The following is a 19229-nucleotide window of genomic DNA, read 5'->3' as shown; positions in this document are numbered from 1 at the left end:
CCATATGTACAGGAAGTGCATCCAGCCATAGAAATTTGAGCTCTGGGTTTAAGAGCTTGAGCAGCAGCTGGAGTCACCGTGGCGCATCTGCGAGGCTGAGAGCTACGTGGATAGTGCATTCAGAGAGGCGGTCACACTGCAGCTTAGGAGCCAGGAGGCTGAGAGGGAAAGGGTGACTGCCAGGCAGTCTAAGGGAATCAGGTGGGTAGTGCAGGAAACACTGCCTCGACGGGGTGTTCCCTGCTGAGGCCCCGCATTGCAACAAAGTCCCGATAGATAGCATGGTGATTTTAAAGGTCTTTTTGGGACACCTGTTGGATCATCCACCCCTTTCGACCTTCCCGCCTGCCGAAAATGTGGGGGTTCAAATCAGGGTTACTGTGCATATATGTGGAGTAGAGTGCAAAAGATTGGGGGAGTTACAGGTGCAGATTGCAATGTGGAAATAAAATGTTGTGATGATAACAGAGACCTGGCTCAAAAAGAGGCCGGACTGTATGTTAAACATCCTGGGTACAAGGTGTTCAGAAAATTCAGGAAAGGAAGGAAAGGAAAGGAGTGGCAGTAGTGATTAGGGAGAGAATTGCAGTGCTGGAATGTGGCGACTAGGGGCTTTTCACAGTAACTTCATCGCAGTGTTAATGTAAGCCTACTTGTGACAATAATAAAGGTTTTATTATTATTATTAAGAGGATGTCCCAGAGGATTCAAGAACAGAATCAATTTGGCTCACACTCATGACCAAAAAGGGTGCAGGTACATTGCTCGGTGTAGCCTATAGACCATTAACTCGTACGAAGGATGTAGAGGAACAAATCTGTAGGGAAATTAGAGAGAGATGCTGACAAGTGGTTATAGTGGGGGACTTTAGTTGCTCGAATGTAGACTGGGACAGTGATAGTGTAACGGGTGGAGAGGGGATACGTTCCTAGATTGTGTTCAGGATAATCATAGAATCGTAGATTTTACAGTGCAGAAGGAGGCCATTCGGCCCATCGAGTCTGCACCGGCTCTTGGAAAGAGCCCTCAACTCCACCCGACCCCCGTAACTCAGTAACCCCACCTGACCTTTTTGGACACGAAGTGCAATTAATCATGGCCAATCCACCTAACCTGCAGATGTTTGGACTGTGGGAGGAAACCGGAGCACCCGGAGGAAACCCACACAGACACTGGGAGAATGTACAGACAGTGACCCAAGCCGGGAATCGAACCTGGGACCCTGGAGCTGTGAAGCACCTGTGCTAACCACTGTGCTACCATGCTGCCCCAATGTTCTACAGCAGTATGTGTCTATCCAACAATAAAGGGTGCACTGTTGCGCCTGGTTCTTCAAAATGAGGTGGGCCAAATAGATCAAATGTCAGTGGGGGAATATTTAGGAGACAGTGATCATTGTATTGCAAGGTTAAGGATAATGATAGATAATAGGGCAATGGATAATCCAGAATATAAATGATTGACTGCGGGAGAGCCAACTTCAATGGGGCAAGAATGGAGCTGGACTATATAGACTGGAACAAAAGGTTGGCGGGAAAAACTGTAGCTGAACAATGGGCTACCTTCAAAACAGAAACGTGTTAGAACACAGTCAAGGTATATTCCCTTAAAGGGAAAGGTAGGGTAAACAAACCCAGAGCTCTCTGGACGAAAAATAGATAGAAATTATGATAAAGAAGAAAAGGTGCTTATGACTGGTGTCAGGTAGAAAATGCAGTTCAGAACCAAGAGGAATACAGAAGATTCAGAGGGAAGGTGACAGCTCAATAGAGAAGTGAAGAGCGATTATCAGAAAAACGGGCAACATAAGGTGAAATCCAAAGTCTTCCATATGTAAATAGTAAAAGGGTGGTGAAAGGAGGAGTAAGGCTGATTAGGGACCTAAAAAGGGGATTTATACGTGGAGGCAGGGGGTATAGCAGAGGTATTGAATAGATACTTTGCATCCGTCTTTACCAAGGAGGTCGATGCTACCCAAGACGCGGTGACAGGAGAAAACTGCCATTGAAGGGTTCAAAATTGATAAGGAGGTTGTGTTTAGAGTCAGTTCTTAAAATGAAAGGGGCGACATGTGGCACAGTGGTTAGCACTAGGACTACGGCGCTGAGGACCCGGGTTCGAATCCCTGCCCTGGGTCACTGTCCGTGTGGAGTTTGCACATTCTCTCCGCGTCTGCGTGGGTTTCACCCCCACAACCCAAAGATATGCAGGTTAGGTGGATTGGCCACGCTAAATTGCCCCTTAATTGGGAAAAAAAAAACAATTGGCTACTCTAAATTTAAGAAAGAAAATAAAAGTTCTTTAAATTAAATGGGTGGATATCTGCATAGATCATTGAAGGTGGCAGAACAAGTGGAGAGAGCTGTAATAAAGCGTACTGTATTCTGGGCTTTATTAACAGTGGCATAGTGTATAAGAGCATGGAGGTTATACTGAACTTATACCACACTCTGGTTCGATCTCAGCTCGAATATTGCATACAATTCTGGATGCCACGCTATAGGAGGGATGTGAATGCACAAGAGAGAGTGCAGAAGATATTCACAAGAATGGTACCAGGGATGAGAAACTTCAATTATAAGGATAGATTGGAGAGGCTGGGACTGTTCTCCTTGGAGAGAAGAGGTTGAGGGGAGATTTGATAGAGATTTTCAAAATGATGAGGGGGCTGGACCGAGCAGATGGGGAGAAATTGTTCCTGCTCGTAAAAGGATCAAGAACGAGAGGGTGGGGGCAGCACGGTGGCGCAGTGATTAGCACTGCTGCCTCACGGCATCGATCTCCCAGGTTCGATCCCAGCCCCGGGACACTGTCCGTGTGGAGTTTGCACATTCTCCCCATGTTTGCGTGGGTTTCACCCCCGCAACCCAAAGATGTGTAGGGTAGGTGGATTGGCCATGCTAAATTGCCCCTTAATTGGAAAAAATGAATTGAGTACTCTAAATTTAAAAAAAAAGAACGAAAGAGCACAGATTTAAAGTGATTTGCAAAAGAAGCAAATGTGATGTGAGAAAAATCTTTTTCACACAAGGAATGGTTTGGATCTGGAATGCATGGCCTGGAAGTGTGGCGGAGGCAGGTTTAATCAAGACATTCAAGTGGGCTTTAGATGATTATTTGAATAGAAACAATATACAGGGGTACGGGGAAAAGGCAGGGGAATGGCAATAAGTCGGGATGCTCGTTTGGGGAGTCGATGAAGCCATGGTGGGCTGAATGGCCTCATTCTGCACCAGTAACAATTCTGTAATTGGTCCATGAGCACTTATCTTATATATTATCTTTTGTATAGCACAAGTATAAGACTACTATACCTATTGCCTCCCCTTTATCTACCCTTCTCGTTGTGTTTTCACAAAGCTCAAAATTTGTCAAGCATGATTTCCCTTTCAACTTTCCATTTTGACTTTGATTATTCTATGAGCTTCTCAGCACATTGTTATGACTTCCTTTAGAATAGATTCCAGCACATTCCAAACTACTGATGTCAAGGCTCCTCCACAATACATCATGGTCATTGCAGATATTTGGCTTCAACAACACTTCCCAGCCCACTTCCCTTTTCTCCTAGATTTTAATATAATTTCTATCTCCTTTGGGCAGCTCATCCCTCATACCACCCAAATAAACTGACTTTATTTAAGTTCAGTACTGTTAAGGTTTGGAAATAGGTGCATCACTCTCAAACTCAATGTGAATTTCTATTGTATTATGATCATCCTTTCCCAGAAGTTCCCTGACTATGAGATTGGTCTTCAGCCCTGCCTTATTATACAAGACAAGATCTAATTTGACTTGTTAAGGGGCCAATGAACTACCAGTATTTTCTATCCCTTGTTATTTTTTTTCATCTCCACACAGGTTGATTCAATTTCAACTCTTCTCAGCAAAGATTCTTCCTGACTACTGTCCTTATGTCATCCTCTATTCCACCCCGTTTCCATTTTGTCAAAATGTCAGGTACCCTGAAATATTTGGTTCCCACACCACATCTTGGTTCCAAAGCATTTCACTGCAGAGATGGTGGTTGTACTGCTTATAATTTTCCAAAACTCCCTCGATTTTAGAACAGTTGCAACAGTTCAGAAGTTGGCAAATGTAGCTCGGCTACTCAAGAAATGGAGAGAGAAAACATGGAATCTATTATTGTCTTTGATATGTATGTCCCTGTCAGGCAGGGAAGAGATGGTCGAGTGAGGGAACCATGGTTGACAAGAGAGGTTGAATGTCTTGTTAAGAGGAAGAAGGAGACTTATGTAAGGCTGAAGAAACAAGGTTCAGACAGGGCGCTGGAGGGATACAAGATAGCCAGGAGGGAACTGAAGAAAGGGATTAGGAGAGCTAAGAGAGGGCATGAAAAATCTTTGGCGGGTAGGATCAAGGAAAACCCCAAGGCCTTTTACACATATGTGAGAAATATGAGAATGACTAGAGCGAGGGTAGGTCCGATTAAGGACAGTAGCGGGAGATTGTGTATTGAGTCTGAAGAGATAGGAGAGGTCTTGAACAAGTATTTTTCTTCAGTATTTACAAACGAGAGGGGCCATATTGTTGGAGAGGACAGCGTGAAGCAGACTGATAAGCTTGAGGAGATACTTGTCAGGAAGGAAGATGTGTTGCGCGTTTTGAAAAACTTGAGGATAGACAAGTCCCCCGGGCCTGACGGGATATATCCAAGGATTCTATGGGAAGCAAGAAATGAAATTGCAGAGCCATTGGCAATGATCTTTTCGTCTTCGCTGTCAACAGGGGTGGTACCAGAGGATTGGAGAGTGGCGAATGTCGTGCCCCTGTTCAAAAAAGGGAATAGGGATAACCCTGGGAATTACAGGCCAGTTAGTCTTACTTCGGTGGTAGGCAAAGTAATGGAAAGGGTACTGAGGGATAGGATTTCTGAGCATCTGGAAAGGCATTGCTTGATTAGGGATAGTCAGCACGGATTTGTGAGGGGTAGGTCTTGCCTTACAAGTCTTATTGAATTCTTTGAGGAGGTGACCAAGCATGTGGATGAAGGTAAAGCAGTGGATGTAGTGTACATGGATTTTAGTAAGGCATTTGATAAGGTTCCCCATGGTAGGCTTATGCAGAAAGTAAGGAGGCATGGGATAGTGGGAAATTTGGCCAGTTGGATAACAAACTGGCTAACCGATAGAAGACAGAGAGTGGTGGTGGATGGCAAATATTCAGCCTGGAGCCCAGTTATCAGTGGCGTACCGCAGGGATCAGTTCTGGGTCCTCTGCTGTTTGTGATTTTCATTAACGACTTGGATGAGGGAGTTGAAGGGTGGGTCAGTAAATTTGCAGATGATACGAAGATTGGTGGAGTTGTGGATAGTGAGGAGGGCTGTTGTCGGCTTCAAAGAGACATAGATAGAATGCAGAGCTGGGCTGAGAAGTGGCAGATGGGGTTTAACCCTGACAAGTGTGAGGTTGTCCATTTTGGAAGGACAAATCTGAATGCGGAATACAGGGTTAATGGTAGGGTTCTTGGCAATGTGGAGGAGCAGAGAGATCTTGGGGTCTATGTTCATAGTTCTTTGAAAGTTGCCACTCAAGTGGATAGAGCTGTGAAGAAGGCCTATGGTGTGCTAGCGTTCATTAGCAGAGGGATTGAATTTAAGAGCCGTGAGGTGATGATGCAGCTGTACAAAACCTTGGTCAGGCCACATTTGGAGTACTGTGTGCAGTTCTGGTCACCTCATTTTAGGAAGGATGTGGAAGCTTTGGAAAAGGTGCAAAGGAGATTTACCAGGATGTTGCCTGGAATGGAGAGTAGGTCATACGAGGAAAGGTTGAGGGTGCTAGGCCTTTTCTCATTAGAACGGAGAAGGATGAGGGGCGACTTGATAGAGGTTTATAAGATGATCAGGGGAATAGATAGAGTAGACAGTCAGAGACTTTTTCCCCGGGTGGAACACACCATTACAAGGGGACATAAATTTAAGATAAATGGTGGAAGATATAGAGGGGATGTCAGAGGTAGGTTCTTTACCCAGAGAGTAGTGGGGGCATGGAATGCATTGCCTGTGGTAGTAGTTGAGTCGGAAAAGTTAGGGACCTTCAAGCGGCTATTGGATAGGTACTTGGATTAGGGTAGAATAATGGAGTGTAGGTTAACTTCTTAAGGGCAGCACGGTAGCATTGTGGATAGCACAATTGCTTCACAGCTCCAGGGTCCCAAGTTCGATTTCGACTTGGGTCACTGTCTGTGTGGAGTCTGCACATCCTCCCCGTGACTGCGTGGGTTTCCTCCGGGTACTCCGGTTTCCTCCCACAGTCCAAAGATGTGCAGGTTGGGTGGATTGGCCATGAAAAATTGTCCAAAATTCTATGATTAACCTAGGACAAAAGTTCGGCGCAACATCGTGGGCCGAAGGGCCTGTTCTGTGCTGTATTTCTCTATCTCTATCTATCTAAGGATGTCTTAACAATGCACTTAGAAATTCATAGTATGGTCATGTAAAGTTAACCTTTTTTAAGAAAGAGAAATTGTGTTCGACTAATTTTTAAAAATATTTTTTTTAGCTTTTTTCAGTTTTACAAATAACGGAACAAATTCTCAGGAATGGTACAGCACAGCATAGGTGCCTTAGCATACATAAATACAGAAAAAGGCAGGAGGACAACACGATGGCACAGTGGTTAGCACTGCTGTCTCACAGCGCCAGGGATCCGAGTTCAATTCTGGTCTTTGCGTGAAGTTTGCACTTTCTCCCTGTGTCTTATATTTTTCTCGAATATAAGACCTCCCTGTACCTTTGCAAGAGCCAGTCAGTGATTCTTTAACCGAGAAATAATGAAAAAAAACCAGAAGAAATTCGTGAAGACATTGCAAGATGCAACAAATCCCAAAAAACAGAACAGCGCAGAGTGATCATCATTTCACACATTTATACAGAGACCATCAAATATTCACACAGTTGGTTCAGATTATAATCATTGTGATTGGCGTCTCTTACAATGACTGGATAAAAAAGTACTAACAAGAGTAGAACACTACAGGATACCAGGATATAGCCTTGTGCACCTGACCCTATGGTGCCCGCCCCCCCACCATAAGACAAAAAAGAAAATGCTGCACATTCGAAACCTCACTCTGTCTCCCAAGACATCCTGACGAAGAAGGGACATCCCGAGCAAAGTGGAACAACAGGATACTGTCCACAATACAAGCCATGACTTGGCATTGTACACCCTTGTATACAGGAACCAGAAAATCAAGCTCGCTACACAACGGACCTCAATCCTCTCTAGAAACATCGGAGGCATTGCTCTGGCCACATCTGTGCTGGAAGGCTTGCACTTTCTTCCACTGAGGAAACCCCACCAACCAGGAGAAGAATAACTGTTGAGACATTCCCCATTGGGAGTCTTGGGAGGAGTACGATTCCCCCCACTTCCTCCACCTTAACTCGAAAAGGAAAACCCCCGAAGATGGAATATACCAAATTGGAGCCTCATTCAGTGCCCTTCTTACCCAAGGAATGAAGGAAACCCCAAAAAGGGAGGAATACCAGGATTAGCCAAAGAACACCAGACACAGTCTAATAGCGCACACCTTTGCAAAAGGAATACTCAGACCCTGCAGCCCACAAGTAACTACCTCCTCAGTGGAACCCTATCTCGAAAAGGAGAGCAGACCAGGAGCTCCCAAAAGAGGCTATCTTGGGAAAGGGTAACTTACTCCACCACCAACATACCCTTCAGGTAAACAAAGTTACTACTCCCCTAACCCACTCAATGAAATGACCACTGCCACGACCCACGCAGTCAAGTAGATATTGAAGATCAAGCCAAGGAAGACTAGCCAATTAAGGATTAACCAACCACACCCAGTTGTGCGCCATTACATATTTCCCCCGATTCCTAGGTCACCAGAAATGCCAACCACAAAGAAGGATCACAAGGAACCGAGTCCTTTCTGGGATACATGATCTGCCCACACCTTCATAGGAAACAAGCAAGGAGTCCATAATCTCAAAATGACAAAAATACAAAAGAAAAACACAACACTGATGGTTCTAACTGGGGTCTTTCCACACCCACAGTGAGGACTTGCATGACCATACTAACCACCTCCATGTACCCATCACCCTGCGATGGTGCTACTCATCTTCTTTATAAACAAGGTGAAGGGTAGCTAAAATGTACTGCCTCCTTGTAAAAGCACATATAAAAAACAGAACTTGGTAAATACTCCACGACCCTCATGTACCAACTCCGTATAATTTTCGCCATGGAACAGGATAACGGGCGACAATGCCTCTGTGCTCATTAACCATGCCCCTTTGTCAGGATTAAGTCAACAGCGTAATCACAAGGGGATAAAGTTCCAGATTGTTAATGAATTGAAGATTAATATCTCCGTCCACAGAGCTTGGTAAGACTGACGCCATGGCAGGATTGTTGAGCAGCATTTAAGATCCCTCCAGAGTTCCATTGAAGCCCCTGAACCTCTGCCATACCATCCCCCCGAAGCGCAGATAGTGAGAAACCTACGCCCCGGCGTGAGGCGAAGACCCAATGCATCCAGCTGCTTCCAACTCTTCTCACCAAACATCGAGGACAAGAGAACATAAGACCAGTGGTCAGGGTCTCCAACCGATCCCAGGCCACAAAGACCAGATACAATGTATTCCGTCAAACTCGAATCGTCCTGCCTTCAAATTGAGATTGCAAAGGCATGTCAATCGGATCTCAAAGTCGGCTGGAGTGTGTCCCCAGATCCCCTTAGAAGACCAGATATCCGAACATTCCCTGTCTGGCCCTGTTTCCCTGAAATATCCAGGGTATTCGACATTCCATGCTGCAGGATTTCCACCTAGGAGCCTGCCCAATCAACTCTCTTCTCCGCTTCATCCATTCGCTTAAGGATATTTTGCAGTTCATTAATGTGGCACCAACAACCCGAGCCAAGAAGCCAAGACCATCAACCACAACATCATTCACAATGGTAGCCACCATTGGCATGTCCTCCTGCATTCTTCATTGAACCAGGGTTGATCCCTCGGCTTCATGCTAATGGCAGAGTGGGGCATATACTGGGTCATTGAGCTGATAGATTGTGGTTGAATACAATCCTGCTGCGGCTCTTGACCACAACGCCTCAAAGTTTTGAGTTGCTAGATCTGTTTGAAATGTATCCCATTAAACATGGTGCCACACAACACAATGGAGGGATCTTCAATGTGATAACTCGATTTTGTCTCCCCAAGAACTGTGCGTTGGTCACCCCTACCAATTCTGTCATGGACAGATACGCTGGTGGCAGATAGATTGGTAAGGATGAGGTAAAGTAGCTTTTTCCCACTTGGTTCTTTCATGACCTGCTGCAGTCTCAGTCGAACAGCTATGTCATTTTAGACTTGGTCAGCTCGGTCAGTAGTGGTGCGATCAAGCCAATGTTGGCGATGGACATTTCCTGGGAGAAAGAGGAATGCGTCTAGCTTTTGTTCTTGCCATTGTGGTCGCCTCCCTGTGTGCCCTCTCTATTTGTCCCTTCCAGTTCCCTTTTCCCGCTTGCCCTGTGTTCCTCTTGGTCCCTCCATTATCTGGTTTATTATCTCCCCCCCCACCCCACTTTGCTTATTGATTGCAGGTCATGAACAGGCCTTAGAACAAGCTGGCGAATAGCTTCCATGTATTCTGACCGCAGAATGGTGTATTTTTATTTTCTCCAATTTGAGACACTCTGCCAAATCGGACAGCCAGTTTGCAGCCTTGGGTGACATTGCCGATCGCCAGCCGAGCAGGAGTCTTCAGCGGCCGGTAAGGGCGGCGAAGGCTGGGGCACTTGCCCCTCTCCCCATAAAGAGCTCTGGCTGTTGCGATACCCCGATGACCACCTAGCGGGCACGGTTCCATCTTCACCTCCACAACCTTGTACGTGGCCACAAAAAAAGGCAGTCCAGTAGCCGACAAGTCTGGAGCAAGACCAGAACATGTGGGTGTGGTTAGCCGGGGCTTCCTGGCATTTGTCTTCCACCTCCAGGAAGAACCCATTTGTGTTCTGATTAAGTGTGTTCTGTTCATCACCTTTATCTGCATTTGGCTCAGCCCTGTGTATGAGGAGATGGAGTTCGTCCTGTGCAGTGCTTCGATCCAGAGTCCTCCCCAATCTCCATGCCCAGCTCTTCCTCTCACTTCTCCTGTGTCTCATCAAGAGAACATACCTCCTCCAGTAGCCATCAGCACAGTTATCTTCTCCTAGTTCGCCCGCGGTCTGAAGTCTGTCCAGTAGGGAGTGTCCTGGTTGCCAGGGGAATGTCACCGTCTCCTTTCGGAGGAAGTTTCTGACTTGCATATATCATAGCTTGTTCCCTTCCGGGAGTTGGAGCTTGTCCATGGGTTCCCCCAGGGTCGCTACTCTGCCACCTCCGACCATCAATATCACTTTGTCCTGTCTCCACCTTTTAAAGGAGGGCTACATGGTCGTGGGGGTGAATCTATGGTTCTTGCATACGGGGGCCATGATGGACAGACTGAAGTGGTGTTGCAATTGGTTCCACATTCTCAACGTGGCCACTACCTGGACTTTTTGAGGAGTTGGGTGGGGGGAATGGAAGTGGAGCCGTGGTCAGTGCTCTAAGGGATGTCCCGTACAGGAACTCTTATTTACATTCATTCATTTAGATTAAATTCCACCAGCTGCCATGGTGGGATTTGAACCAAGGTCCTCAGATCATTAGCTTGGGCCTCAGGATTATTTCTACACCACCGTCTCCATAAAACCATAACATGTTGCACAAGTAGGCCATTCAGCCCATTGAGTCTGTTCCGTTATTCAATGAGATGACTGATCTGACATGCGAATCCTCAACTCCTCTTTCCTGCCTTATCCCCATATCCCTTAATTCCCTCAATTATTAAAAATATGTCTATCTCAGTCTTGAACATACTTAACCCCTCATGCACAATGATTGAGTATATTTGAAGCTGCTGAAGGCAGAGTTTTGGTCTGGCAGGAAATCGAGGGATATGGGGAGTAGACGGCCAAGTGGAGTTGACAACATAAGAGCATAAGAACTAGGAGGAAGAATAAGCCATTCGGCCCTTGAACCTGCTCCAACATTCAATACGATCATAGCTGATCTTCCACTTCACTTTCCCGCCTGTCCCTAAAACTCTTGACTACCTTGCGAATCTCTCTAACTTAGCCTTGGATATATTCGATAACCCAAACTCCACTATTCCCTGGGTCACAGAGTTCCAAAGATTAACAATTCGCCTCCTCAGTTCCATCTAAGATGGAGACCCTTATTTTTAAGTTGTGTTTCCCAGCTCGAGATTCTGCCAAGTGAGTAAACATTCTGAGGATCAGCCAGGAAGGCAATCTGAAGAGCGGCCACACATAATTAAAAGGAATTATTGACAATCATTTTTTAAGATTCATTTTAGGGCATATATGTCAAACTCAAGGCCCGCGGGCCAAATCCGGCCCGCGGTGGAATTATCTTTGGCCCGCGAGATAATATCTAATTACTTTTTCTTTTTTTTAAAAAATTTAGATTAGCCAATTATTTTTTCCAATTAAGGGGCAATTTAGCGTGGCCAATCCACCTACTCTGCACATTTTTGGGTTGTGGGGGCGAAACCCACGCAGACACGGGGAGAACGTGCAAACTCCACACGGACAGTGACCCAGAGCCGGGATCGAACCTGGGACCTCAGCGCCGTGAGGCGGTTGTGCTAACCACTAGGCCACCGTGCTGCCCTAATAATATCTAATTACTATTAAAGCTGGCCCCAGCAATTGAAGCGCCTATGGCGTATGATATGGCTGATGCCGAGTTTATTCAGGTATAGTGTGAATCACAAAGTGTTGGCCTGTGGAAAAATGTTTTCATTAGAAATTACTCTGGAAAAGCTCCAGATAAAGCAATAAGAAATAAATGCAACTAATTTATTTATTTATTTAATATTTAATGTTGTTTTAATAGGCAATAACCTAAGCTTTATTAGTTCCAGGTTCAGTTCATTTCAATAAGTTTTGCAAAAAAACATTGAACCAGTCCGGCCCTCGACTTGTCCCGATTTTTAAATTTTGGCCCACGGTGTATTTGAGTTTGACACCCCTGTTTTAGGGGATGTGGGTGCTGCTGGCTAGGCCAACATTTGTTGCCCAATCCCTTATTACCCTTGGTGGTGAGCTGCCATTTTGAACCACTGCAATCCCTGAGGTGTAGGTACACCCACATTGCTGTTAGGGAGGGAGTTCCAGGATTTTGACCCAGTGACAGTGAAGAAACGGCGATATATTTCCAAGTCAAGATAATGAATGGTTTGGAAGGGAAGTTCCAGGTGCTGGTGTTCCCATGTGTCTGCTCACCTTGTCCTAGATGGTAACGATTGTGAGTTTGGAAGATGCTGCCTAAGGAGTCTTGGTGAGTTCCTGTAGTGCATCTTATAGTTGGTACACACTGCTGCCACTGTGCATCGGTGGTGGAGGGAGTGAATGTTTGTGGAAGGAGTGCCAATCAAGCAGGCTGCTTTGTTCTGGATGGTGTTGAGCTTCTTGAGTGTTCCTAGAGCTGCACTCATCAAGGCAAGTGGAGAATATTCCATTGCACTCCTGACTTGTGCCCTGTGGGTGGTGGACAGGATTTTGAGACTCTGGAGGTGAGTCACTCACAAGATTCTCAGCCTCTGACCTGCTCTTGCAACCACAGTATTTATATGGCTAGTCCAGTTCAAATTCTGGTCAATGGTTCTTAAGTTCATAAGATGTAGGAGCAGAATTAGATCATCCGGCCCATTCGATCATGGATGATCTCATACTGGCCTTAACTCCACCGTCCAGCCCGTTCTCCATAACCCTTCAACACATTGCCAATTAAAAATATGTCCAACTTGTCCAGAAATTTACTCACTGTCCCAGCATCCACCACACTCTGGGCTAGCAAATTCCATTGGTTCACAACCCTTTGTGAATTTCCTCCTCCACAATATATTTACCTCCTCCACAATAGTCCTCAATATCAGTGCCCTGCAAGACTGCGTACCTAGCCCCCTACTCTACTCCCTGTACACACACGACTGCATGGCAAAATTTGGTTCCGGGCAGCACGGTGGCACAGTGGTTAGCATTGCTGCCTGCGGCACTGAGGACTCGGGTTCGAATCCCGGCTCTGGGTCACTGTTCGTGTGGAGTTTGCACATTGTCCCCGTGTTTGCGAGGGTTTCACCCCCACAACCTAAAGATGTGCAGGGTAGGTAGATTGGCCACTCTAAATTGCCCCTTAATTGGAAAATATAATTGGGAAACTCTAAATTTTAAAAAAAAATTAAAAATTTGGTTCCAACTCTCGAATAACGACGAGTCAGAATACAGGAGGGAGATAGAGAACCTAGTGGAGTGGTGCAGCGACAACAATCTCTCAATGCCAGCAAAACTAAAGAGCTGGTCATTGATTTCAGGAAGCAAAGTACTTTACACACCTCTGTCAGCATCAACGGGGGCGAGGTGGAGATGGTTAGTAGTTTCAAATTCCTAGGGGTACACATCACCAAAAATCTGTCCTGGTCCACCCACGTTGACGCTACCACCAAGAAAGCACAACAGCGCCTATACTTCTTCAGGAAACTAAGGAAATTCGACATGTCCACATTAACTCTTACCAACTTTTACAGATGCACCATAGAAAGCATCCTATCTGGCTGCATCACAGCCTGGTATGGCAACTGCTCGGCCCAGGACCCCAAGAAACTTCAGAGAGTCGTGAACACAGGCCAGTCCATCAAACAAACCTGCCTCCCATTCATTGACTCCATCTACACCTCCCGCTGCCTGGGGAAAGTGGGCAGGATAATCAAAGACCCCTCCCACCCGGCTTACTCACTCTTCCAACTTCTTCCATCGGGCAGGAGATACAGAAATCTGAGAACACGCACGAACAGACTTGAAAACAGCTCTTCCCCGTTGTTACCAGACTCCTAAACACCCCTCTTATGGACTGACCTCATCAACACTACACCCCTGTATGCTTCATCCGATGCCGGTGCTTATGTAGTTACATTGTGTACCTTGTGTTGCCTATTTTGTATTTTCTTTTATTTCATTTTCTTTTCATGTACTTAATGATCTGTTGTATACCTCAATTTGATCTCCCCTCATTCTTCTAAACTCTAATAAAAATCTTTATTATTGTCACAAGTAGGCTTATATTAGTAATGCAGTGAAGTTAGTGAAAATCCCCTCGTCGCCATACTCCTGCGCCTGTTCAGGTACACAGAATTCAGAATGTCCAACTCACCTAACAGCACGTCTTTCAGGACTTGTGGGAGGAAACTGGAGCACCCGGAGGAAACCCACACAGACACGGGGAGAACGTGCAGACTCCGCACAGACAGTGAACCAAGCGGGAATCGAACCCTGAACCCTGGTACTGTGAAGCAACAAGTGCTAACACACTCTCGAGCGTATAGGCCTAAAATGTTCAATCTCTCTTCATACACAAACTTCTTATCTCTGGAATCAACCTAGTGAACCTCCTCTGAACTGCCTCCAATGTCACTGCATTGTTTCTCAAATAAGCGGACCAAAACTGTGTTCAATACTTCGGGTGAGGTCCCACTAATGTCTTCTACAGTTGCAACAACACTTTCTTATCTTTATCCTCTATTCCTTTAGCTATAAATGCCAACATTCCATTTGCTTTCTTTATTATTTGCTGAACTTGCATACTAGTTTTCTGTGACTTATGAATGAGGATCCAAGTCAGGGATTCAGTGAAAGTAATTATCAATAGGGGAATTCCAGAGGAAAGTAAAAGAGGAATTGTGAAGTGGAGTGATCACACACTGTGGGTTTAGTAAGGAAGTTATACTAATACAGTATTCAGGGCTGAGGTTCGGTTCGTTTTAGTTTGAGAAAATGGAAAGAAAATATGTAGTGAGCAGTTTTCCTAGTAACAGGTTTGGGATGTCACAGATTAAAGGGATGGACAAGCTCAGATAGTTGGAGAGGAGCCGATGCTCCACCTGGGAATTGAAGCAGGGGTAAGTCAGAGATAGATATGGTCAGAGCAGGAGGGTCATAGAATCCCTATAATGCAGAAGGAGGCCATTCATCCCATCGAGTCTGGACCAACTCTACAAAAGAACGCTCTACCTAGGTCCACTCTCCCGCCCTAACCCTGTAACTCCATCTAACCGCTGGGCACTAAGGGGAAATTTATCATGGCCACTCCACCTAACCAGCACATCTTTGGACTGTGAGAGGAAACCGGACCCGGAAGAAACCCACGCAAACATAGGGAGTAAGTGCAAACTCCACACAGTCACCTAAGGCAGCAATCAAACCTGGGTCCCTGGTGCTGTGAGGCAGCAATGCTAAACACTGTGTCATCGTGCTGTCCTAAGGTCATTACATGTCCAAATAATAATAATCTTTATTATTGTCACAAGTAGGCTTAATTTAACACTGCAATGAAGTTACTGTAAAAAGCCCCTAGTTGCCACACTCCGGCACTTGTTCGGGTACACAGAGGGAGAATTCAGAATGTCCAATTCACCTAACAGCACGTCTTTCGGGACTTGTGGGAGGAAACCGGAGCACCCGGAGGAAACTCGCGCAGACACGGGGAGAACGTGCAAACTCCGCACAAATAGTGACCCAAGCAGGAATCGAACCTGCGACCCTGGTGCTGTGAAGCGACGGTGCTAACCACTGTGCCACCGTGCCTTGTTAGGAATAGAGAATTTATGAGTAAAGTTAGACAGAACAACAGAGGAGTTTTAGATGCTACTGATTGAATAGTTTAATTAAAAACTGCTGCACATTCTGGAATTCTGAGCTAAAAGAGAATGCTAGAAACCCTTAGGACATGTGACAGCATCTGGAGAGAATAGAGAAGCTGAGGGTTTAGGTGCAACCCCTTCACCAGAACTGATTAAGATTACAGGTAGCGTGCATGGAGAATGAAGGATCAAAATACAGGAGAGAAGAAATTGGTTTGCTTTCATGTGTCTCTGTCAGGTCGAGTATTTCCTCACACCTTGAGGGGGGGGGGGGGGGGGGGGGGGGGGCTGCGCGCCAATTCAAGTGCATCTCCAGAAGTGAATCAGCCAGTCTGACTGGGCCTCCAATGGAGTCGGTCTGACCAGGTGGATCTTAACTCTCACCCATGTATTATCCCTGGTGAAATTGTTTGAAGAGATATTGTTTTTCTCATGTACACTGACGGCACCCACCTAGACTCCTCCACCACCTCTCCCGGCACCTCTACTGCCTGCGTTGTCAAACTTCTTGTCCTCCATGGAGTCTTCGCCTCAATATCCTCCAATTAGATATTGGGAAAATCAAAGCCATTGTTTTCGAGCTCCACTCCTCAATCCCTGACATTAGTTTGAGACTAAACCAGTCTGTTTGCAACCTTGGTATCAGGTTTAACCCCAAGATGAGCTACTAACTATCACTGAGACTGCCTGTTTCCACCACTGTAATAGCACCCGATATTGTCCCTGTTTCAGCTCATCCACTGCTGAAACCCTCATGTATTCCTTAGTTACCTTTGGACTCAATTATTCCAACACACTGCTGGCTTGTCCCCCACATTCTACCTTTCCTAGCCTTGAAGTTACCTAAAGCTCGGCTGTCTTAACTGGTACCCCATTATTCCTGTGCTGCTCTATGCAAATCTATATTTACTCCTGATTAAACAATGCCTTGATCCTCATGCTTGTTTTCAAATCCTCCCACCCTCTCCATAATCTTCTCCAGCTCCACAACTCTCCAGGATAACTCTTATCCTCTCATTTTGACATTTATCTGTTCATCCCTGATTTAAAAAACATTTTAAAAAATAAATTTAGAGTACCCAATTCATTTTTTTCAATGAAGGGGCAATTTAGCGTGGCCAGTCCACCTAGCCTGCACACCTTTGGGTTGTGGGGGCGAAACCCACGCAGACACGGGGAGAATGTGCAAACTCCACACGGAATGTGACCCAGAGCCGGGATCGAACTTAAGACCTCGGCGCCATGAGACAGCAGTGCTATCCACTGCGCCATCGTGCTGCCCTGCTCATCTCTGATTTTAATCATCTCATAATTGCTGGCCATGCCTTCAGCTGCCTCAGCCCTCAGCTCTGGAATTACCGCCCTAACCATCTCATGGTTAGGGTGGCACAGTGGTTAGCACTGCTGCCTCAGAGCGCCAGGGACCCAGGTTCAATTCCACCCTCCGGTGGCTGTCCGTGTGGAGTTTCCACTTTCTCCCCCTGTCTGCGTGAGTTTCCTCCGGGTGCTCTGGTTTCCTCCCACAGTCAAAAGATGTGCAGGTTAGGTGGGTTGCCCATGCTAAATTTCCCCTAAGTGTCCAAAGATTAGGTGGGGTTACGGGGAAAGGGCGGGGGTTTGGGCATAGGTAGGATGCTCTTTTGGAGGGTTGGTGTAGATTCAATGGGCTGAATGGCTTCCTTCTGAAGTGTAGGGATTCTATGACCCCCCCCCCCCCCCTCTCTCTCTCTCTCTTTCTCTCTCTCTCTCTCTCTCTCTCTCTCTCTCTTTTCCTTTCAGACAATCCTTAAAACCTACTTCTGACCAAACTCTGACCAGGTTGGGTAGCTGGGAGAGGGGCTGGTGCAGGAACTGAGATGTTCCAATTCTTGTGTTGCAGGTCCCTGAACTAAAATTTCAAGTTAACGATGCTGAGGAACAGAATTCGTGGCTGAAGAGCCTGAATGAAGAAATTGGAAATGCCAATAATAAAGAGTTTGATCAGGTGATTGTTTTCTATATCATTGGGCGACTGTATACTCATCAGTGAGAGGTTGGTTAATTTAACATCAATGGTGGTTGAGGTTTTAGAAACAAAAATCGGGAAAAATTCAACAGGCACTTGGAATGGTTTGAGTTAATCAAGGACAGCCTGGATTTGTCACAGGCAGATTGTACTTGACCAATCTAATTGAATTTTTTGTTGAAGTAACAGAGAAAATTGATGAAGTGGATGCAATTGATGCTGTCTGTAAGCTCGTTAACAAAATTGTGGCTGATGGAATAGGAAATTCAGTGACAACTTAGATAAAAGAAAACAGTGCGTCAGAAAAGAAAGTGAGTGGAAATAGTTGTTTTTCAGACTGGAGGATGGTAGACAGTGGCGTTCCCCAAGGGTCAGTGCTGGGACCACTGCTTTTATGTTAGATATGAATGTCTTGAATATTGCGATAGAGAGTAAAATTTCAAAATTTTACCCATGGTTCCAAATGAGGATGATAATCTTTATTAGGATCACCAGTAGGCTTACATTAACACTGCTGTGAAGTTACTGTGAAAAGCCCCTTGTCGCCACATTCCGACGCCTGTTCGGGTACACTGAGGGAGAATTCAGAATGTCCAATTCACCTAACAAGCATGTCTTTCGGGACTTGTGAGAGGAAACCGGAGCACCCGGAAAAATCCCACGCAGACTCGGGGAGAACGTGCAGACTCCGCACAGACAGTGATCCAAGCCGGGAATCGAACCTGGGACCCTAGCGCTTTGAAGCAACAGTGTTAACCACTGTGCTGCCGTGCCGCCAATTGACTGCAACAGGACATAGGTAGGGTAGAGAAATTAGCAGATGGAATTTAATGTAGAGAAGTGTGAGGTGATACATTTTGGTAGAAGCCACAGGAAGAGGCAATATAGACTTAATGGCACAATTCTAAAGAGTGTCTGGGGTCAAAGAATCTCAGGATGCATGTTAATTGGTGGTTGAAGGTGGCATTGCATTATTGAGAGAATGGATCGGAAAGCATCCGGATCTTGAGCTTCATACAAAGAGGCATTGAGTACAAAACCAAGGAAGGTATACTGAACCCTTATAAAGCTCTGGTGAGGACCATAACTGGGCACATTCTTGTGCCCAGTTATGGTCAACACACTTTAGGAAGGATGTGAGAGTCCTTGACAGGATGCAGAGGTGTCATATTTCTTTGCCCCAAAAAGAAAGGGTAGTGCCCACACTCTAGATTCTTGATAAAATGCGATTAGAGGTTTATTAATGTTGCTCGTACCATCAAGATGGTTATCTGCTCAAAGCCTATGCCAACAATCTGCTCACGTCACTACACTTCACGTGACGCATAACCAGCAGGAATATATTCCCAGATACATAATGAGGAGATTTGTGAGAACGGTTCCAGGGATAAGAGATTTTTGCGAGAAGGAACGGATGGGAAAACTGGGGTTGTTCACTAGGGAGCAAAGGAGATTGAAGGGATTTGATGTCAGGGGGAAGGGTACA

At 45.7% G+C, this 19229-nt stretch overlaps 1 protein-coding gene across 1 annotated transcript in view; it reads left to right on the top strand.

Annotated features, from left to right (window-relative positions):
• Positions 1-19229, top strand: part of LOC119974231 (pleckstrin homology domain-containing family O member 2-like) — an 81766-nt gene that overhangs the window by 51033 nt on the left and 11504 nt on the right. Inside the window, exon 3 of the mRNA XM_038812999.1 lies at positions 17618-17722. Coding sequence (XP_038668927.1) covers positions 17618-17722 — 105 coding nt within the window. The remainder of the gene's footprint in view (positions 1-17617; positions 17723-19229) is intronic.

The sequence above is a fragment of the Scyliorhinus canicula genome, chromosome 12 (assembly GCF_902713615.1).
Source record: "Scyliorhinus canicula chromosome 12, sScyCan1.1, whole genome shotgun sequence".
NCBI lineage: Eukaryota > Metazoa > Chordata > Chondrichthyes > Carcharhiniformes > Scyliorhinidae > Scyliorhinus > Scyliorhinus canicula.
Note: the sequence above shows the minus strand (reverse complement) of the source record. Positions and strands in the feature narration are given on the sequence as shown.